This window comes from Calidris pugnax, unplaced genomic scaffold, assembly GCF_001431845.1.
Source record: "Calidris pugnax isolate Ruff unplaced genomic scaffold, ASM143184v1 scaffold18, whole genome shotgun sequence".
Classification (NCBI taxonomy): Eukaryota; Metazoa; Chordata; class Aves; order Charadriiformes; family Scolopacidae; genus Calidris; species Calidris pugnax.
Genome location: NW_015090812.1, coordinates 17,522,744 through 17,546,444, shown reverse-complemented (window position 1 = coordinate 17,546,444; position 23,701 = coordinate 17,522,744). Strand labels below are relative to the sequence as shown.

General features: G+C 37.7%; 1 protein-coding gene across 3 annotated transcripts in view; it reads left to right on the top strand.

Moving 5' to 3' along the window:
• The first annotated feature begins 588 nt into the window (after positions 1 to 588).
• ARHGAP29 (Rho GTPase activating protein 29) overlaps positions 589 to 23,701 on the top strand; it is a 52,975-nt gene continuing 29,862 nt past the window's right edge. For all 3 annotated transcript variants that reach the window (XM_014939470.1, XM_014939471.1, XM_014939469.1), the window contains exons 1-2: positions 589 to 604; positions 2,588 to 2,933. In XM_014939470.1, the coding sequence (XP_014794956.1) occupies positions 2,672 to 2,933 (262 nt within the window). In that variant the 5' untranslated portion in view covers positions 589 to 604; positions 2,588 to 2,671. The remainder of the gene's footprint in view (positions 605 to 2,587; positions 2,934 to 23,701) is intronic.

Below are 23,701 nucleotides of genomic sequence, written 5' to 3'. Positions count from 1 at the left end.
AGTTAGTCAAGTTTATACTATAACTACTGTAAGATCTATTGCATTGTCTCATGCAGATTTATGTCATTCTCTCTAGATGATTACAATTTGATTATTTGGTGCTCACTACTTAAGACCAGCTCATTGCTCCGAAGTGGCTTTACTTTTCCTTTAAAAAGATGTATCACCATCATAAACCACAGGTACACTTTCAGTTCTTACTATTTCTCAAAGTATTTTTGCTAACATTCAAAATAATAAAGTATATCTACAATAAACATGATGAGAAAGTCTGACGGTCTTTTTTTTTTTTTTTTTTTTTTTTTTTTTTCCCTCACCCTGCCTACCGGGGCAATTGTGCTGCGAGAGCAAATTTCTGAAATATCTGGCGCGTTATTTTTTTTTACCGTCGGGACTGGGAATGACTTGCTCGTAACCAGAGGAGTCTGGAGGTGTTTATAGAAAAGCTGGTGGACGATTTTTCGTTGTCAAAGCCAGAGCCTCCTGAAGAAATATGAAACACTTCTCAGTAATGAAAGGCATGTGTTCTGTGAGGGAAACTTTTCCCCATCCGCCTTGTACCGCGGGAGGAGCAGACATAAACGCTAGTATTTACGAGGAGAAGGTGACTGTTGTACTCAACTGCTCAGTTTTGGTTCTGCAGCTACTTTACTACAAAAGTTTCTCTAAGTTTTTTCCGTTCAGAAATGCCTTGTCATCACTTTTATAGTTTTCAGAGTGGTGGCACTATTATACTACTCGTTGCTCGTTTGAATAATAAAATTTAAACGGCAACATATCTCTAAAATAACACAGCTTTAAAAGCATGGACTTGCTGCAGGAACAGGTCTAACACATCATGCTGCTTAAAGTTGCCTCTGAAGCTGGCCAGACTTAAAAGAGACTTGTCTTTTAAATAATATGAAAATCTCTGTCTCGATATAAATAGATATCACACTTGTTAAAAGTTATGGGGCTTTTTTTTTTCTGTAATTGCAAGGCAGAATTGCAAAGCAGCTTTATAGCCATGAGAATGATATGTGGGAACAGAAGAAACTGGCTTAAACATTATGCTTAATGTAAACCTTACCTCCATCTACTTGAGGTGTTTGGAATTGCTTAACTATCTGCATTATTTGTATGGTCTCATGTGTACTCTTATAGGTACTGACTTTAAGCAGTAATCAGAAATTAGAGCAGTTAATTTGTGTTAAATTCTGAAGTTTTCTTCCAACCTCCTCCCCCAAGCGCACACTCCCTGGAAGGCCTGCCAGATTAATTACAAAAACAACTGCTTTGACCACGTTTCCTCTGATATTTTTAAATTGCAGAGAGAAATGAAGTAGAAATAATGGAAAAATAATTGAAGAGCATTAGAATAGTGCCTTCTGGGGTGGTGGGACGCTCCATGGTGGGAGTGTTCAAAATGTTAAAGGTGCTACTTCTTCAGTTGGCCTAACCAAATACAAACATATGCAGGATAACCTGTTTCAACCTGCTTTTTTAGACCGTAATAACTTTTATTTATAGCTAAAAATTGTTGTATTTGAGGTTTTGCTGCAGATATGTCTGCAACCCACACTAACTTTTTAGCTGTCGTGTTCAAATTTGTGGTTGTTTTTTTCTGTAGTGTTTACCGTTTAGCATAAACATTGAGAATTTCTCCTGGTGAGAGAATAATAGCAGGCATTGTGCGAGCTGCTGGAACCATACCTGACTCTGCCACCTGGAGTTTGCTGCTTTGAAATGAATCGCTTAACCTGACATGGGGAAATATGCAGTAGCCTTCTGTGGAAGGGGTGCAGGTAGTTCCTTAGTTAAACCAATATAGTCTCCCCCAAATTTGGACACATTTGTGGTAGAACTTTTAACGTGTACTAAAGCAGGGCAACACTTTTCAAGATAACTGCACTGAAATTTGCAGATAAACTTTGATACTAAAATATTTTTACATCTCTTCACTTTTCTACATCTTTCCTTTGATTGCCTCTCATATTAAAAGATAGTAGGCTGAAAAGCCCACGTAACTTCTTTCAGGATGTTTTCCTTTTTGAGACAAACTGTGATAGGCCATGGTTTCTTGTTCAGCACAGTCTACACAAAATTCATCCTATCAGATTAAGGCTGTCTATTACCTTAGAAGACAGGATGCGAATACAGCTTGGTGGTTGATGCAACTGAGGATGTTGCTTACGGTCTAGATCAGCTCAAGTGCTTTTGCAATTGTATGTAGTTGTAGTAACATTTCATGGTAAAAAAACAGGTCTTAGGGTAAATGTAAAGAACTAGATTATAAAGGTTTCCAGAACTAATATTCAGGGAAGAGTCTTTTCTCATTAAATAATTGTGCATCATAAATAGATTTTGAATAATTTCTGCGTACCATTGATTTTTATTCAATGCTGTGTATCTGCTGTACAAATTAAAATAACTTCACACAGTCAAAAACCTTTATAATATTTCAGTTAAGCATTGTAATGTAAAGCAGTATCATCTTGAAAGAAGTTCTGGATCTTGTCAGTATGAAAGTATTACTTCATATATATTTCTCTACTAATCAGCATTTTTCCTTCCCCTCCACCTTCTTCCACCTCCTCCAACTCTGAAGGGTTTCATCTCCAGCTTGTCAGATGGACATTAGGCGACGCTGAGTGTTAACTGCGAGAGCTCTATAGGCACGGCGGCTGCTGGGATGTTGCGACAGAACGGTGGAAGTAACAAGCGTGGTTTGGGATTAGCCCGACTGTCTACCTCCAACTTCTTCACCATCGGTAATTCAGGAAATTGGGGAATGGGGCGCAGCACCAAGAGCAGTTCTTTGAGCAGCATTAGCTCCAACTCTGACTGCTATGATAATCCTGTTGTGGATCCAGAATACATCATGCAACTGGTGAACGATGTCAGAAAGTTCGCGGATGTACTGCTGTATTTGAAGGAAGCCATTCTCTCAGAAGGTGTGTCAATTGTTCTCTTTTCTTGATTCTTAGACTTCTGAAACTCTCACAACTCTGTTCGTATGTTTTTAACTAGTCTTTACCGTGTTTGTTCCCACTTGCCATTTACCTTCCCCCTTTATCCTCCCTTCCTCCCCCATCCCTTCCCCCGGCATGATGATTACGGGAAATGGTGGTTGTTAGTTTGGGTTCTGTATTTCCTCATCAGAACAGTGTGCAATCTGTTTCATAATCATAACAAGGGAAAAACAGGCTTTTAGCAGACTGTCAGGGCTGACGCTAAAAGTTAGCCAGACCATCAACTGATTAGTTTTTAACCACCTGAATGTTTTTTGTAATTCCAGAGAATTCTGTTAATATTTTGGTGATGATTCGGTTTTCTAGGCTCTTGATTTGGTTTTTGAAAGCCTTATACGCTAGTAGTTTGAGTTTTAAGGTAGAATGTAACTCTTTGCACTTTCTTCCTCTACAGGATAAGCATTTACCATCTACTGCCAGCAGGTGGAAACTGCAAAGTTATTTGCTTAGGAGGAATGAGGATTACTGTGTGTTCCTGTTCATTTAGAGAAATGGCATTAGTCCATTTTTGGTCATCAGCAGGAAAGTTTTTATCTAACTTCTACAGAATGTTATCATGTTAATAGCTGAAATGACATCCAGAACAGTTTATTATAAGATGTCCTGAGTGTTGAGAATTTGCAGTCATCTCTGTTTCAAGTGAGTCTGCACAGTTTACACAGCTGAAATAGCTGTGCCAAAAGGTGTCAACAAATCTTAACAGAGAAATAATTTGAGACCAGTGATCACTTAGTGTTAAAAGTGTTTTTGCTCAGCACACAGGATGAGCGGAGTTAGTTGTGAGGTGGGATGTCTGGTGCCTACTGACGCTGAAATGGGCATCCTGTGGGAAAGGGCTATCAAAATACTGAAGTGTTTCAGTTGCTATGCAGCAGTTGTTAATTAATGTTCAGTTTAAAATTTTGGGCTCAGAAGATCCAAAAAACTAGCATGGAAGACAAGAGTTATCTTCTTGGTTTATATTACTTGTGGAATTAACTTGTGAAACAGTGTTGTCCTTTTAAAGGATTGTTAATTTATAAAGGAGAGATGTTTCTTTTCCACAGTTAGGATTTGTTGTTTTTGACATATGTCCCCAAAATCTTATAATACAGTGAGTTCTGTAATATTGGGCTTGCTTACTGCTGGCTGGAGACAACCTCCTGGAAGCTACATAATCTGGATTGAATTTCTCCATCTTGTTTATCTTTGGAAATGTTTACAGTTGTCTATCCAAAAAATTAATAAAAACTTACTATGGTGATTGAACAGACCTCTTACACATAAAATTCTGGCTCATAATGCTTGCAGCTTACCACCATCCTGAAATGAGTTACATGAATTATTCCAAGGTGGAATCAGTTGCAGCGATAGAAAATTAATTTCTTCCTCTTTGGACAGTGTTAATCTATTGACTTGATGTAGATTTTGTTGAATTGTGAAAATTTAAAGCTTATCAAATAAGAACTAAAAATAAATTCTGCTACTAGCTACAGAAAAAAGGTTATTTTGATGTGTATATGGTGCATGCATCTTAAAACAGTTCAGAAGTGGCAAATGAAAGTAGTGCTATAGGGTTCCATCTATGAGCTCTTGTATTTGCCTGGTAAGCATTCCTAGAGTCTGCTGTAGGTCTTTCAGCCTTTAACCACTATTCCCCAAGTTAGCTTCTACATCTACTGTTTGTTGTAGTATTGGCAGATTTGTCTAAAAACTTCACTCTTGGCCACGTGGCTCCCTGTTCACCAGGGCCAGCTGGTCACTGCAGACCAGGGGCCTGCATCAGTAGTTAGGCTGATTCCAGTGAGTGCATGCCTTGAATTTCGTACTGACTGGTGGTTGGATTCCCTGCTGGTGTTATCTGAGCTGCCTTGGAGGAGCCTAGCAGTTATTCACCCATGGTTCGCTTAACGTTCTCCTGATGCAGTGATACTATCTCGGATGAAAAATCTAAGCTATTTTGAATTATAACATGAATTCGTGTCTGAACTAGATCATAAGTGCCTTTGGATTATAGAGTTGTTTTGTATGGTACCAATGCAAGTAGACATATAACATGAAGAATAAGTTGAGATCTCTTTCAAGAGGAGAGTGTTATATTAATCAAATTTTCTGTACATTTCAAAGGAATTTGTTTTGGCATTACTTATGCTAATATAACTTAATTTCTTGCAGTAGTCTTGTTGTCATAATGCTGAATACATTTTGGATATTACTTTTCAACAAAGGTAAACCCAGCATTGTAACTTACTTTGATAATTTTCAGACTCTAACCCAGCAATGTTTGTTGTATAAACTGAAATCTAAAAAGCTTGGAATCTCTTTGCTGGCACCGTGTAGGAAACTTGTTTCTTAATGATACTTCACATAAAAACCAGAACACCTCCACACCACCTCCCCCCCCAAAATATCCCAACCCAAACCCACAAACGAAAACCCCTCTGAATATATAGCTTTTTCAGCTGTAGAGTTGAAAAGTTTTTCAGCTGTTTGAACACGTGTTGAGTGAAATACCATGTGTTCCATACACTTGAGTTCTTGCTGTCTTTTTTTAAATTCCCTTTTGAATCTAGGCATTGTACTCACTGGATGTAACAATCTTGTATTAGCAATCCCACTTGAGGCAAAGAATCAGGATGCTTTATGAATGCCTTCTTTAAAGAAGATGTCTGGGCATTTTTTGAACCTAGGTCAATGAAGCCAGTGTTGTTTCACAAGGAATTTATTATTTGATTCTACTTGATGACAGGCTGAACCTGTCGTGGTTGAACTGCTCAAACAGTTAGTGCACCAGTCTCTTGGTCAAGTTTTCAGTTAAATTTCTAGATGAGCAAGATTGTGTTGTATGGCTGATATTACTACGAATAGTTATATTATCATGTCTTTGTGTTTGAACTGAAAGGTCGTCTTCATTTGTAGCATTCATACTTTATGAGGTCAGAGATAACTGAAATATATGGAGGAGACTCAAAATAAGTTAATCTCTACTTTTCTGATAAGCAGAAAATGAAAACAATTCCTCGGAAATCTTTGCCTGGAAGGCCAAACTTGAGAGTATATGCTGAATTAATACCTAGAAGACTCAAGATCATTACCTGCAGTCTGTGCTACTTGTAAGACTGTTCATTTAAATTATCAGTTTTATTGATGGCATTCTGTATTCTTGAGGTACCCTGGTTTAGTTGTTTCAGTTTTGAAGTACATCCTAAGTACAAACTGTTAAGACATAGTGGCTTGAAAGCTGGTGAGGTTTCTCTCTGCGTTCTGAGTGCCAATAGTAATTTTTCAGCTATTGGTTGACAGTGTGAGAACCTAATTGTTGCCTTCAGCTTACACCTGTCTTTGAAAAGGCAGTGAAGTACAATCTAAAGGCTGGAGTTATCTGTGATCTTCAGAGGTAGCGGCACTCAAGAAGAGAAGTAACCTTCCATGATAGAGAATGTTTAGGAACTGAGAAGTTGTTTGCCTCCTGTGGAGATCTGCTGAGGGCTTAACAACCTGACCACAGTATTGAAAATACTTAAGAATTTTAATCGTGTGAGGTATACTTAAGGTAAATCCTGTAACTTTAAGAGGTTAATTCTTGTCCCAAAGCATGGATTTAATGTGTCGGCAAGTAAGCACTATTAAATTTTGAGGCTGGCTGACTTCTACATGTATAATATGTTTTTTTTGGAGTATAGGACATGTGGGATAGTGCTATCTACTGTCCAATCTTTTCAAAATATAAGGATGCCTATTAGCGCATAGAAATTGCATAGAAAGCACATAAGCCAGACAAAACATGTAGGACCTACCTTTTACCAACTTATATTAGAGAATGTACGGGTTCAAAATAGTATTGCTTATTGCATAGATATGCAAAGTTTAGAATCTATTTAAGAATAGCTATTTATGTATGAGATTGGTGACGCTACAGTCTGTGCTGTTACTGTATATGATAAATTCCCCTGTTGCTTTAAGCAAATGATGCCACTGTGTGGTCTTTACTCAAATGAGATTCTTTTACTCAGGTTTAAAAGGACCACACAAAAGAATATTTAGGACAGTCTGAGTTCCTAATTAGAAGGTATTTTAATAAGCATTTCACTTTTAAACAGTAAGTAGTAGCTTTTACTTGTATCACATCAGAAATAGGGAAACCATTCCTGTTTCCCTAGTCTGAAGAGAGTTAGCTACTAGTTTTGTGACATCTAGTATTTAATTTTTTTTAAGGAGTGTAATGGATGCAATACTGTAAGGTCTGCCCTTGGGACTGTGGGAAATACTATGTTTCATTATGAATAGCTGTAAGGCTAAGATTTGCATGTGGTTTAAAAGTGCAGGAGTAATTATACTTTATACTTTAATATACTTGACTGTACTTCAAAATATATTTTGGAATTATTGCTTGCTTTATCACAAACTTTGAAGTAATCTTCAAAGCGTGATACTGTGTGCTTTATGTGGGTATTTCTGCATCCTTTTCATGAGCAAAAACTTTTTTCCTCAAGTTCATCCTATCTTCAACTAATGTAAATTGTAGCTTATTCTAAAATGCTAATATATCTTTTTTCCCCAGATATCTTAGAAAACAGAATAGTAAGATAAAGCTCTTACCTTTCATCACAGATTTCTCTTTGAGAATCAGATTTTGCTGTCTGGTTTCTGAGTCTGATAAGATTTTATTTATTTATTTTTAAACTGAAGCAGAGGTAAAAATACTGGTGAAGCTGGATGGCCTGGTCAGGAATGTCTGCATCCTCTTTGTGGTAGCACCAATACTTTCAAAAGGATCAGGAATGCTACCTAACTTGAAAACCTATCAGGTCCTTATTTTTGAAGGATAAGATATTCAGCCCAGTGGGACAGTTTTAAAGGTGTGTCAAGTTAAGTAGTTTCCTCAAAGTAAGGAATTTGTAATCTCTAGTGACTTCTAAACTTTAACACCACAGAGATTGCTACTAGTCGCATCCTACACTAAAAGCTAGAAGCTGTCTACTGAATATAGTGCCTGAGGGTCAAAAATGAATGATTTCTCTTCAGCCCTTCCAGGCTTGGTAATGTGTACTTTTTTAGTACTCTCCAAATTTTTAGTATAAGTAAGACACTGTGGTATTTTTAGTACTTGATTTTTATTTCTTTATTTTCTTAAAGTGTAAAACATTAATGGCCTTTTTTTGAGGCAGTATTTTTGAAAGTCAGTTTGTCCTGTTTTGCTAGGGAAATCTGAAGTTCATTAGCTATTGCAGTGAAGATTACAGATTGAAATTATGATAATTTATAATACCAGGTGCAATTTTGCTGTTTGTTCTTTATTCCAATTTTGATGTTTCTCAGTGAAAGGTGCTGTCTTTGATACACCTTAAACTGGATGCATTTGCCTAATGACAACTCATAGTATGAATGCTTGGTAGGTGGGCAAACTGCTCTGAACAAGGATCTGATAAAGTGTTTACCTTTCTTTGCAGCAGTCTCTGGAAGAATTGTTTGGGGTCTTTTTTGTTCTGAGGGAAGGTGGACTGATTTCTTTAAAATTTTTGTGGAAGATGGTGCTGTTTTTTTAACTTAATAGTATTTTGTGTCCTAAATAAAAAAACTTTATGGGAGAAGGGAGAAATACTGTCAGGGCAGCTAACTTTTGGGGACCGTGAGAACGTAGTGATTATCAAATGCGTAAACAATCTCCCTGTGAATTTATTGAATGACCTTGGGAAAAGACAGAGGAATTCACGTAATGTGTAGTATGTTGTTTTTCTTACTACGTGTAGCACAGAAAAAAGTGAAACAAACTGTCTAGTAGATAATAAATCCTATGACAGAAATCACAACATTTGAGGATGTTGACAAACAGTCTGAAGTGGAATTTCAATGTTAATCACTTCTAGGATCCGCTGAGGTGTTACATACTTGTAATATCTGAAGAATAATTCTGTAAATTATTATTAAAATATGACCTTTTTTGTACTTTGTAGCTCTACTCAAACTTGGTCCACAAGGAACTAACTGGATGTTTTAAATTCATTAACATGGTTCATCCTCTTGCTGAACCAAATGTGTCAAGAGGTGAATTCTGACAACGTGCTGCTTTGGGTGTTATTGTTCCCACAGCAGAGTTGGCAGAATTGACCTCGTGAGCCACGGTAGCTGGGAAGCCAGGACTAAACCAGACTGGGGCAGGTGTGAGGCAGCTTGGAAAGAGCAACTTCTCAAGGTGCTCCTGCAGAAATTGTAGGGTTTCCTTCCCCACAGACAGCTTAATTGATTAACAGTTCTGTAACCGTTGAAAATCTACAAGATGCATCTAGCATTGTTGTTTTCTTGTTATAAAGAACATTATTATTATTACGTTTAGGGCTTTGTTTCAAATGATGCTAATAGTGTATGTCCACAGCAGCTTAGAGAAGAAACTTAAGTGTGAGCTGTTGCAATTTGACCACTTCTTCTTGGCTCTGGCAGTAGTTCTCTGGTGACTGCGTAGCAAGCCACTTCCATGAACTGACTGACTGTAAGGGAGTACTGAGTACTAGCTGAAGAGGGGGAAGGCGGCTGGCAAAGGAACAAGTGGCCAGAGGTTAAGATGGAGTCAAGGCTGTGAGGGCCTAGGCAGAGTTGGCGAGGAACTCCACTCTGGCATTACAGCATACGCTGCTAAATCCTCGACCAACTCCTTCGTCTCCTCTATTGAATGCTAAGTTTGACAGGGATATATGAAAGCTGAGTGGGGGGTGGGGGGAAAAACAGCAAGCAAAAAATGTCCCTCATAGATGGCAAACCAAGCAGCTTTCTTAGTTCTTTTGGCATATTTGAATTTGACAGTCATCTTTTAAACTTGTCTTCCTAAAACCTGCTTCTTATATGCAAAGACATATGTGCTTCTGGTCTTTCTGACCTAGAAATTCCTTAGTATACCCTTCCCCATATCTCCAAGTAGTAGTCTCTTCTAAATATTAGTTCAGTCAATTTGAAATTGAAACTGTTCTTTGACAAATGTGAAAGAGTCTTTCAAGCTAAGAGATGCAAAAGATGTAAGCAAGGATAAGAATAAAGTAAATACTTCCTTAATTTTTTTTTTAACAATTGTTTTAAATGTTCTTACATATTGCTAAGAACCCACAGTCAATAGTAGTGATTTTTTTTTTTTAACAGCTTTCAGTATTTTTTTCTGGCAGAACTTGGAGGAAAAAAACTAAGCAGGCTTGTAAACCGCTTCTCTTAGTAGCGCTTTAGGACCACAGCAAGCCAGAGACATCCTGGTCATCTTCCCAGGCTTCCCTTGCTTTCACACTGTCCTTTCTTCCTGGTCTCACTCGTGGTCGGAAAGCACAGAGATCCCTGGCTGTGAGTCCTGCTCCTGTCCAGTGCTAGATTCCTCAAACCTGAAAAGTTCTGCAAAGAAGGCAGAAGTTTGATGTACACCAGAGAACTCTGTCCATGAAAAAACTAGTGAAACCTGAATGAAAGCAAGCCTGCAACAATCCAACAGAAAGTAGTTTACAGTCAAAGTTTGTGGGAGACACCCATAGTTATGGACTGTGCTTTTCCTCAGGAATGTTACACTTAAGCTGGGAGAGGGAACTTTCCACCTTTCTTGCCATTTCACTCCAGATCATTCCACAACCTGTTTTGCCCAAGCTTCTTGTTTTCTAGGAGTCTGACGTCTTGCAGGCTTTTGTTAGGGAGTCTTGGATTTATAGTCACTGTGGCCAGAGCCGGAAGAGCTGGACATTTTTTCTGCATTTTCTTGGCTTTGCAGGTTTGCAATATTAGAGCACTGCTTAATTAATCTGCAGTCATGGAACAATTCTGCTGTTTCCAGTACTCTGAACAAGCAGAGGAAAAAACCCAGCCTCCTCTTGAAGTTCAGTTCAAGCAAAGCTGTATTCTTCTTAGTCAAAGTGTAAGCTGCTGGTTAAATGCAGGTTGCTAACATTGGATTGTAAATGCTGTTTCTTCAGTTTCAGGGAAGATTGAAGTTAAATAATAACTTAGTGGACCAGCAGATGAGTTTGTGGCTGATAGTACTACCCCTCCCCCAGTTGCATACTCCGCATTCCTTCAGAACAAATGTTCACTTGTTGCTATAGTGTCTAAGATCAGCAGTCAGGAGGGGAGTGTGTGTGTGTGTCTTGAAGGCCTGTGAGTGTTTAAAATGTAAAATCAACCTTTATGTGCAGTCCGGATATTTTTGTTGACTTAATTAGCATATCTGTGTTTAGGAAAACTGAACTATTTATAAGACAGTGCAGACATTTTCAGGTTTTATGTTGCTCTTGAAGTGCCAAAAATATATTACAAGGCAAAACTCCATTCTTCCTCTTTTTTGCATTTCTGATGTACAAAAGCATCTCAAAACACTTAAAGAGCCTTGCTATTTTGTTAATTAGAATTACCTTCCCTTTCCATCACAGCAACTAGACTAATGAAACTGAAATGACAAGATTAGAAAGATGAAAGGTGAGAGGGTGATTAGTCAGACTTTCCTTTTTGAATGTAAATGTAAAGTTAAGCCTTTCAACAACAAAAATTCTTCTAATACAGTTTGCAGCTTAAGAAACAGGGAAACACTTGTGACACAAAGACTTCTATCTCTCAAAGAGTTCTGCTGCAACACCTGAAAGTTAAGTGCTTAACAGCAATTCCTGTGTACAGGTAGGAGCTTTTGTGTTTAAAACCAGAACAAACCTGCATTGCCTTAAATTAGCTTCCTGTTGTTGGCAAAATGTATTACAGTGTATCCACAAAAATATTCTATTTTCTCTTATCTGTAATGTATCAATTTGTCAAAGTTGTGGCAGAAAACCAGAACATCAATACATTTAATTTTTGTAAGCCTAACAGCAGAGTTAAGAGTTGTGATTGTCATTTAATGATCTTGACTTCATGCAGATTTCATAGACTAAATCATCCCTTTTCCACTGGTTTAAGAGTTTTTGTTCTATTCATGTAGCTAGGTCGCAGAACTGAAGCTGACTTGTTTCTGAATTCCAAGCAAGTATTCATCTAATCTGGCAGTTGCAGTGGTTTGGTTGTGTTAGATCTAATGTCTCATTAATGGGTTGGAGTTAGAACTGCATGTCAGGGTAGGAGATTTGATGCAGAGCCTGGACCTTGTTCTTCATAAGCAGCTGTTGCCCCTTTTTTTTAAAGAAAGTAAGGATTTTACTCTTTTAATTCTTTGTCTTCCTAACATGTCTCTCTTTATAGAATGCTAAGTGACTCATGTAAGGCTGTAGGAAATAGTTATGTTTGGGTTAAACTTTCATCTTAATGACATTCAGTACAGAACAGTGTAACTGAAAAACGTAGGACTTGAGGATTTTTTTCTTTTTAGAGACTGTGATTTGGCTAAACAAAGGATCTTTTCACCACTTTTTCCTTGCTTACTGGTTGAAGGTACTTTCTTGGGCTAATTTTAAAAAATATGTAGGAATTCTTGTTTGCCAGTTTTGGTTATCTTTATTTTGCAGACTCTGCAAGCAAGATGAAGGTTGGTTTATCAAACTTAACCTCTTCAGAGTTGTGTTCTGTGTCATGACTAAACTGGTTCACGTATTTGAGCAACTCCAGTTATGGCTAAAATCTGAAGTGGCAATGAAAGCTTCGTTATTGTTTAAATTTCAAAAGCCATTAAAAATGTATATAATGCAAGGAGCAGTGAAAAGCTTTTAGAGGAAACCACAGGACTTATTTCTGGGCTTAGGGCACTCAGTTACACAGTCCTTTTGCTTGTGAAGCAGCATTTAAAATGGCTCTGATTGCTTTGGTCTAGAACGATCATCAGGGAGTGAATGCTAGGACATTGGTCTCTCACCTTCTTGCATGTCTGTATGTGAAATAATATATAGACTTTTTATTTTTTAATGTAAATGGGTATTAGAGAATGCATGGGAGAAATAACAAAGCTTAAAGTTCAAATTCTGATGACTTAAGTAGCTCCAAAGAGCTAGTGTAATAATACAGTATGTTCCCTTTTTTCAAATGTGTTGATTCTCTGTGCTGTGTTTGAGCTGGGTTCAGGGCCCACAGGTGAGTGCTGCAGCAGCTCATTACATTTTCAAAAATTCTATTAGTACTACTTATCTATGAGATGTAGAAACACCATGGTGTTATGTATGTGGCTATGCGTGCTGTGAATGCTAAAGGGAAAGGGAGGCTCTTATTTTGGCAAGAATAAAGTGTTTCTTCTAACTCTTGTAATGTCTTAATCCTTTTCTAGTTTTAAGAATTTACAAGATGTGGAAGACCTGGTGAGGAAGTTTCAGCTAAGATGTGTTGAAAATTGTTTTCTTTGATTAAAATGGATTGCAGGATTGTAGATCAATTAATTTGTAGTAAGTGTATTTGTAGGGTGGAGTTAAAGCACAAGGGTGTCCTCTCTATCACCCGATGCCTTTTCCATAAGAGATTTTGACATCTTTAGGATTTTGGGGCCAAATTTCAGTTTTGTAGCATAAGATTTCCAAAGGGTGCTCTTCTCTGAGCATTGTATTGAAATTCTTCCAATTCATGCAGGTGTGATCAGTTTAGGACTCTGTGTTGTGAACAAATTTAACTTCTCAGTAGTTCTGCTTCTGGACCACAGCTTTTTCTTACCTTTACTTGTCAGATGTTGCTGAAATAGTTATGGACAGGGAATTCCTGAAGCATTAGCTTAAAGACTACTCAATGTTCACAAATTCCTACTGCTGTTTCAGTGTTAATAGTGATATGAATGGATTCTTTAGTAGGATACTGAAGTTATTTTGTGGTTTTGGTTTGGTTTTTTTCCATTCATTCATTGTATTTAGGGTACTTTGTTCTAGATGCTACAACTATGAAATTAAAAAGTCTGTCCAGAAGTTTTTCAGTGCTGACAAGTGGGGAAAAAATGTTTACTGGAATCATTAAAGTGGAGGTGCAGAGAAACAGAACAGTACTGGTCAACAAAGTGGGCTGTGGTCTCAGCGCACAAGTAGGTTAACCACTGCCAGGAGAAAAGCAGTTGAAGGAGGCGGCTTTCTGGAGGGATACTCCTATATGTTTTGTGCTTCACGTCATAAGGTGTAAATTAATAGCTTGCATGAATTGTGATAATTGAGTGAAAACAGTTTGTGAAGGGCCTTGAAAAAGTGACCATGATAAATAGCTTATGCCAATGGTGAAGACAGTAGGATTAAGATTGCAGAGTGGTCAAATAAAATGCTCTCTGGTATTCATATTTAAACTGTTGTGTTAAGAACAAGCAAACAAATGCAGCAAAGGTGGAGAACTGTTTCTGGCTGTAGCTGGCTTTGGCTGATGACTAGACATGAGATTTTTAGAGAATGTGGCTGAGAACGTAATTTGGAAAAACAGCAATAGGTCTGAAGCATATAAATAAATTGGATTCTTAATGAGAGAAGCTTGTTTTACAACATCAAATACTGCATGCCATTGGATGATAAATTAAATTCATGGGGCTACTAGTCAAATACATAGTTTACAAAGTTCTGCCTGTTTCTGTTAAAATTTTCACATTCTGTAGATTTTAGTTTCGTGCACATCCTTTGATTGTTTCTTTAGTTTAGCATTGGCTAGCTGAGCATTGAAATGGCTCATTGCTCTGTTGTGTCACCTGTGCAAGTTATATAGTCAGGCTTTGTTCTCTTGTATAGTTGTTTCAGCAGAACTTCAAATAATCCTTTATGTTCACCAGTTTTCTAGACAACTAATGGTACTGGCTGCTACTGTAGTGATTTGAATCCCACTTAAAATCTAAGTTGATTTTGCATAAGTTTTTTTCTTTTAATCAACAAAATGGAAACGGAATACTATCACATCATATAGCAGTCCATAATGGTGTTTAAAAGATCCTTCAAAAGAAATGCACAAAGTAATGCACCTCTTGTTTAACACCATATAATCTCATAATCCTGGCTTTGTGTGGGCTTTTGAAAACTAGGTGGGCTGGCAGAAATAAAATAGCTTCTTCGCTCAATCAGTGACTTAGGCTAAAAGCGGAAGGAGCAGCCATGTAGAACAAATGCTATTTTTGGACTAAAAGTTAAATGAGTTAAAGGTTAAGTATTTTTTTGATAATCTGTTGATGTGGGTTAGCAAAGGTTAAATTTATTTTCTTTTGACTTGAATAAAACAAAATATTCACACTGCCGCTTCTGTGTGCCAGTTTTATATGGTAAGATTAACTTTCTGGGGATAGTCTTTCCTATTCCAATTTGTTCTCTTTTCAGAAATTTGTGCCGTGAAAGTTGAGTGGGTGTTACTTCCTATGTTTTCAGAATTTGAACCAATATGCAAGGAATATAGTTGCTTAAAGCATAAAACTTTTCCCATTTTATTTTAACAGTATCTTCAACTGGCTACAGTTCAGGGACTACTTTACCAAGTTTTAGTGAAATGCCATTGAATATGAAATAAGTAGCATACTACTAAAAGTATAGTCGCCAATCCTGATGGATATGACTTTCTGATGAAATGTGACTGATCAGGCTTATTGCAGATTTATTCATCATAAAGGAAGTTGTCCACTTGAAAATTTACAGTTCTAACTTAAAATGTGTTCTGAGTGCTGAAGCATTATCCTCACCTAGTTTTATTCTTAAACTCCTGGAAGACTCAAGGAAATTATATGAACAGTGGCTAAAATGGCAATGTAGTGTGTTCACTCTCATTTGTCAGAAACAGGTAAATAAGGAAACTCCAGAAATGTTCTTTACTGCTTTCTGGTCTTTAAATTTTGCGTTAATAAAAGATTAACGTATTCTAAAGATTAAACTGCATGGCTGAACACATCTAGGTTAGTTGACTGGAATCTCAAGGCTAGTAGAATACAAAAGTTGAAGGAATGTGGCGTACAGCATATTGAAATAGATTAATGAAAAGCTGCATTGTGATAGGTTTTTTCCAAAAGACTTCCCCACATACATAAATGGGGAGTTCATCTATGAATTTAAATGTGAAATGAATGTGAATTAACAACTGTTCTGCTGATGTCAGTTAGCAAACCAAATGAAAATATTAAACTGCTTTCAGTGTAGTCAGATTTTGATTATTCTGATGTATGTGCATGTACAGCATCTATTTCCTAGACTTTTTGAAAATATTTTTAAAGACATGTTGATTTTTACAGCTTTCCTGTAATTTCTGAAAATTAATCTAGTCTTGGTTTGCCCTATTTACCTTCTTACATAAGCAGAAGTACAGAATCAGCCCATAATTAAAATGGAGTAGGAATGTTAGCCCAGTTAAAAAAAAAACCCAAACAAAACCCACCACAGCTTAAGGTAACATCACAGGGGCTAGTCAGCATGCTTAATGGTCAAATCTAAATGGATAGAGTGATGTATTTTCACCAATCCCCAATAGCAGATGATGAATCTGAAAGGACTGGTTGTGTATTTGTGGTACACAATAAAAGCTCATCATACTAGAAATCTTACCTGGAAGGCAGGAATAATGGGGGATAGTTTTGTGTCTTATCCAAGAGCAATTTTTCTGCAAAAATCGTAAGCCTGTACTTTCAGCCTTTTTATTTCAAGAAGTCAAGAGAGAACTTCCACCCTCAAAATATCAAAAAAAGTAAATATCAGTTGCTTTTTCATTTTAACTTAAATTTGTACAACTTATTTTTTAAATCAAAATTAGTAGTTTAGCAGTAAATAGGCAACTGACTCACCAAATATTACATACTTTCTTGTATTATAAAAACACTATTTGCATATAATAAATGAAATGAAACATTGCCACTTTCAATACACTGTATTCAATAAGCTTTTTGTGGGTGATTTCCATGCATTCTCACTGGGTCGGATCCATATGTTATTCTCAAAAAAACCTCCCAAACCATAATGCCGTTATGTCAAATGGAGGGGTTTGGGTTACTATTTTTATGCCTTATTTTTCTTCGTTACTTGTCAAACTTCACATGTCCTTAGATTTTCTTGATTGAAATAATTGCTTAAGTGTTTGTTTTCCATAAGTTGTCACTTTTGCTGCAGTATAATTTGATTAAAACACTGGTTGCAATGGATTCTCGAGCACATGTTGCCAAAGACTGTATGAATTTGGTGTAGTGTCTTTTAATGATGCCATGACAACGAGGGTTGCCATGATACTGATTAACAAAAAAGCCAGAACTGGCTAGCTTGCTATATTGAAAGCTTCAAGTATGATGTTTCTTGGCGTAGGGGTCTGTATGTAGCTTCTAATTCTGCATCTGAACACAGGGTTAAAATGTTATGACTTCACTAATGCCTTTGGCAGCTTCCAGAGTTGTTACAGATTTTACAAGGATAAATTCTTCCAGAGATTCTTTGAGTTCTTGTTTTTCAGTGAATTAAAATGTTTCATTCTTTATATCTGCAGCATGTTTATTCAGCCAAATAAAGGAAGAAACATGATAGCTACTTTTCTCATCGCTCCTCAATTGTGACCAATAAATAAAATATCTACACTACTACTAAAGGAAAAAAAAACTTGTTAATTTTTTATCGGTACAGTCAAAAATCACATTTGGCCCATATACAAAAGCTTCCTTGAGAAGCAGTGACATAGGTCAACGTTACTGTGATCTAACCAGGTATAAAATGTGTTTTCACTGTGTGTGCTGAGTTCTTGTTGAGTGTGATAGTGACCTCTGTCTAATCAAACAAATATGACAGGCTGTTAATCGTGTTAGAATGGGGGTGACAGGTAGAGGAGGGCAAAAATAAAATGATGGGTTAATACGGGACTGTTTCCCAAACTGCAGATGTAGGAACTGCAGTTCCTACATCTGGGTGATTTTCACACAGTTCATTGTTGTAGGATTGTTTTGCCTACTCTGTGATGCTTGCTGGGAAGTCTCATAGTTTGGATCAGGTTCAGAACTGAGTGTACTAAAAAACTGCCAGCACTATACATACATTAATTAATATGATAGTGATGTGATTTTAGTTTAAAGTTGTTTTACTTTAGATCAGCTTCATTCCGATGCTGACATAATTTTTTTTTTTTTTCCCTGACCTGGGTGGCATAACTACTGATACCTTATCCTTCTGTGTAATTTACCTTAATGCCAAAAATGAGGTTATTAGTTAATAAGACGTGACAGTCTTTTAGCCAAGATGTTGGTCTTGCAGGTTGAAATGTTGGTTACTCAAACTTATTTCTTCAGAATCCTTCCAAGATTGAAAGCAATGAGGAGCTGACTGTTCACATGCCATAAGGTCAAACTTTAATAACAAGTTCTTGATCCAGATACTCAGATATTGGAGGAAATTGCTTCCGGTTGGTGTGCTTGTTCTCGCCACCACCCTGTGAGACTATTCTGTCTGGCTTCTCCCTTTTTCCAGAAGGAGATTGGGATTTATGCAAATGATGTTAAGTGGTACTTAAAACAGAATTGAGGCTACTTCATTTCAGTAGAAGTAAAAGTGGAGCTGAAGTACACACTCCTCAGCTGATCCCAGGAAAGCAACAGTTTACAAACAGAGTTCTCAAGATGGGGACTAGACCTAGTGAGGCAATGGTTAGTTTCTACTACTGGCTACGGCCTAGTGGCTTTGTACATAACTGGCACCTAAATGTTTTCATCCAATCGCATTTATTCATCTTCCTAAAGTACTGCTAGCATCCATAGAGCGAGTTCATGGTAGACACTTATCAAAAGACATTTAATCATGTTTGTGAGGGCAGATGAAGCTATTTGTGCAAAAATACAAGTTCCCTTGTTTATAGTAAAATTTTCACAACAAGCAAGATGAGTTTATATATATTTTCCCCTCTCCTCCAGTCAAAAGACTAGTGTATATATATATATAAACTTGTGGCTGTAGAGACTATTCATGGCAGGTTGTTCCACACTGATAGTGTCTTTCACCGTATGTAACATTCTTGAAAACTGTTGAATGCGTGAAGAAAATAATCACATTTTTCTACTTGTAAAAAGTTTTTATGAAAAGCAGGACCTTATTAGATGGCATGAACCAGAATATTTGCAATGAAAGTCTCATATATTACCTTATTTCAAGAATTTTTCATGGATATGTTACTTTTCAGTTGGTTTATCTAGATCTTTCCTTTTCATTGGTGTGACGAACTTCTGTTCTAAACAGACTTTTAGCCACAGCAAAACAATAGTTCCATTAGTGGTTCCTCTTCTCTCATGACTGGTGGAAATTAGTAAAGGGAGAGTTTGCTGCTGTTAGAAAGCATTAGCATTCTAGGTGGAGAAGCAGTAAGCAGAATGGTACGTGCATCTTCTGTATGACTCTGAACAGCAATGTAGTATATGCGATGGCCATGGAGGGGAAAAACTGTATGTTAGTCTGTATTTAAACTTGTACTGGTAAACATTTGTTGAAATAAACAGCTTCAGTAATGTTTGGGCTAACAATAAATCAGGTCAGACAAAAGAATACCAGCCAACTGACACAGCAGTGCTTTCCCGACTGCATGTGTTATGACCAGCCCTGACTTGGCAGGGAGGGTGGCTGCTGCTGACAAGCCTGATGAGCAAATGTGATTTTGTTTTGCATGAACAGAATCCATAGCTCTAAGGCCATCATGGCTTGCTAATGTTTACTAAAAAAAAGCTTCCTGTTGAGAAATACCTAAAATTAGAAAATAGGTAGCTTATGCAGTTTTTACATTAAAGATGGATGAGTGGTTACAAATGTGGTGACCGAAACCAGCAAGGAGTGGGATTCTAATGACACAGTGTGCTACTGAGGTGGCTCGGCTAATGCGGACGGGCTTCCCAGCTGCTCTGTTATATCACTCTTGTGCATTAGGTTTGTCAGCTTTGAATACACGCTTTCTCGCCCTATTCTTCTTTCTCTGCTCCTACAGATTATGCTTTCATGTGGTTGCCTTTACGTTTTGGAAGAGTTTGTTTTCAGCTAATGTAAATAACAGTTTAAACTCCAATGAAAGGAGGTTTGCAGACGGGCTACTGAGCTCTCACCAAGCCTTTTTTCTTTTCTCCCCCCACCCCTAGATTTAACAGCTCTCTTTTTCTTTTGATGGGTAGAGGGCTGACTGATTCTTCCAGGAGACTGTAGTCACCCATGCAAACAGCTGACTTCACATGCCCAGAGAGGTTTTCTGTGCTGCCGGATTACCAGCAGTCGCAGTCCTCTGGTCCTGAGTACTAACTGGTCTTCTACAGTCTTGCAATTTGTGTTGTTGTACTTGAGAAAGACTTTACACCTGATACGGCATACATCAGTGGAGGAATTTCCTGCTTGACTTCATGTAGATAAATGAATGTGTACAGTGAGACAAGGGACAGAATTAAAACTAAAATATTAATTTTTATGACTGCTGAAGTCAGATTGAATTGCTTCAGGAACTTGTTGGAGACGCATTTCTTTGTGCATTCTTTTCACTGTAAACAGTATTTATTTGCTCTCATGATGTTTTGGTTTCTTAGCCATTTTCAGACTCCTTAGTATTAAAACTGTTTCTTTTAATCTGTCATATTTAGCTTGGGTTAGTACCTGAGGTTTATAAATCTGTCCTGAACAGGAAATCTCTGTTTTAGTGTCTGGTGAGTGTCACTGGCTGAATGCAGTGTAGTTGTGGTTCCTGATGCCTTCTGCCCCCACCCCTCCCCAAGCACCACTTGTGTCACAGACCTTTTGTCTTCTGGAGGCACAGAAACAATGTTTCAGATATTTTGTAAACAAATAATATGGTGATGGAATACAAAGAAATCTCTGTTGGGTGTAGCCAGACCTTTGCTTTTCAGAGTACAAATAACTAATCTCATGGTTGAATGCATTATTTTAGTGATAGTGTTCTCCTGGATGGTATGATAAACATTTGATTCAACTCAGCAGTTGTTTTGAACTTGAGTTTTCCTTTGAAGCTTACTGTTTCTGTTTCAGACTCGAAGAGGCTTGTGTCCCTTTTTTCTCTCTGTCTTCCCCCCTCCCGTTTTTTTTTTTTTTTTTCCCCAGCTCTGTTGGTTAGTAAGGTATTATCAAACCTAAATACTAAGAAAGTACATCTGTGCATCAGGAACGCCTTCATCTTGGGTAGTCAAGAGACAGAGTTTTCTGGTCAAATGGTGTGTTTCTGCAGACTATCTCTAGTCAGTTGACCACAATATTCATGCCTTTCATGTGAGGACTGCATATATTCTGTCTAGACAGAAACAGCTGATGAGGAAGGTTTGTGGCATATAGTCTTCAAATGCCTCCATAAAAGCTTATCTGTCCCAGTCTTGCCAATCCCCCCCCCTTTTTTTTTTTTTTTTTTTCCCCAGCTCTGTTGGTTAGTAAGGTATTATCAAACCTAAATACTAAGAAAGTACATCTGTGCATCAGGAACGCCTTCATCTTGGGTAGTCAAGAGACAGAGTTTTCTGGTCAAATGGTGTGTTTCTGCAGACTATCTCTAGTCAGTTGACCACAATATTCATGCCTTTCATGTGAGGACTGCATATATTCTGTCTAGACAGAAACAGCTGATGAGGAAGGTTTGTGGCATATAGTCTTCAAATGCCTCCATAAAAGCTTATCTGTCCCAGTCTTGCCAATATAAATCATTAGTCCTGATGAAGGATTGTGGAATATTTGTCTGCCTCTGGAGGTTTTTAAGAAGATATGAGATGCTACCTCTATAGACTACCTTCTTAAATATTTCAAAACATAAATCTGCACACTAGACATGTTTCTTAATGAATTAATTGGAATTACAATTAACTATCTAATATCATATTTCCTGAAAATAACATGTTACTATAATTTTCAGATATCCTTTGTCTGCTGTCTGATCCGCTTTGGATTTGTGGGCATCAGTACAGCTCTGCTGTCTTTCCTTTTTCCCCGTTGCCTTTGCCTGGAGCTGCCCAGTACTCCCAACAGCATTTATTCTTGCATTGATGGAGTACAATTGAGGTTTTGATTGATTAAAGCCCAAAGGGACCATTCAAGTTACCTGGTTTCATTTTGACAGCTATAGAATTTCTCCAAGTGTTAGAAGGTGGCAGTGGCCATACTGGCTCAGACTAAAGCTGTGTTGAAGCCAGTGTCTGAGCTCCACTGACTGCCAAAAGTGAATAGCTAAAGAAAAGTAAAAATGATAAGTTGGACTTATCCTCTGAATTCTTTCTGCTTAGGGGAGTTCTTGAGCTGTTGCAGATTAGGTTGTTTTAGTATGATGCTTGGTAATTCAGCAGACTAAAGAGTGGAGTAGTTGAGTTGAAAGAAGTTGTGGAAGTAGGTTCGAAAGGAAGGAAATGAATTCAGAGGCAGCAGGTCCATAAGCAGTTACTGAAGTGCATAGGAACAGCTGTGGTGCAGCAGTTGTGGATGCTGGGGGACTGGACCGCAGAAAGTGGCCAGTCTTGTGTAGTCTCCTAAGCAGCATCATCCACTGGTGTGTAAGGCTCAGGCTAGCTGGACTCATGCATGGCCTGCCCCGGTCATTAGTAACCCACAGGGAAACTTGGAAGAGTTTTCCAGTCTCTCCTTGTTTCCATGTAAACTTTTTGTGTCAATGCTGTGTTTTGGCAAGAAATTCCACGGGTTTCTTACATGAAGAATCACCCTTTTTTGTTTTGAATCTGACTCCTGCTTGCTCTGTTTAAGCATCTGAAGTGTGTTATATTTAACTGAAAGAGAATGGTAAGCGATTGATTCTACCCACTATTTTCACACCTTTCATGATTTTCTAGTATTCTTTCATATCCCCTATAGATCGTATCTTATCCAAGGTCCCAGCTTCCACTATTGTTGCTTGCACAGGAACTGCTTCAAGCCTGGATTGCTTTCCCCATTAAGTTCCAAACTCTGAGCTACAGTATGCCTTTAGATCAATGTGTGTTTGTCATAAACTACCTCTGCTGCTTATTTGTATGTACGGAGTCATAGCCACATACGGTACCAGCCTCCTGACATTTTTTTGCCTTTGCTGTGTTTGAGTTCTCAGTTCAAAACCATTATGTGTACATGTAAATGAAGATAAAGCCACAACTATGTTTCTTTAATAAATTACATAGAGCTTTCTTAATTTACTGCTGTGTAGATGGGTTTTCCTAGGCTTCTGTGTGTCTTGTTAAGGATACAGAGCTTCCTACTCCCCTCCAGCAGGAAAAAACACACAAAGTGCTGGTGAATGGTAGATAAAGTTTTTTGCCTTAGTCCACTTCCTGAGTCAGGGTTTTTCCTTTGACCATGTATAAGCTAGTCTGAATTGAAATAAATCTCCTGATATTTGACATCTAGGGAGTAAAGCCTGAAGCACGATGGTCTGTAGAAAGCTTGCTTTTATGCTTGATCCAATTGCGTGTAATTCATATGTATTTCCCCTATCTACCCACCTGACAGTAGTGATATATTGTACTCGTGTCATGTTGTACTTTGCTGATTCCTCAGAAAATTTAGGTGCCTCTAGCCTAAATATAAAGTTTTGTAGTGGGAACAAAATGGCTGAGATTTGAAACTGTTCTCTGAGTAACTCTGGATCAATTTGCACTGTACTGTAATTGTCTGTACTGACCTGTTTGTTTTCATGGCCATAGACAACACAGAATTGCCATTCCTTTTTGCTCGGTGGGGAAGTGAGTCAGCTTGTATTAGATCCTCTTTTTCTTTTTCATAAGCTAGACTTTCCTGAATTTGAAAGCTTTTAACCACAGCTTGCAACACAGCATTTTAGTGCATGTGAAACTTTAATTCTGTGCACCAGCACCGCTTCTATAACAGAACGGAAGAGCTTGTGGTTTAACCTGTGCCATGCATGCAACAAGAAATATTTTTTTT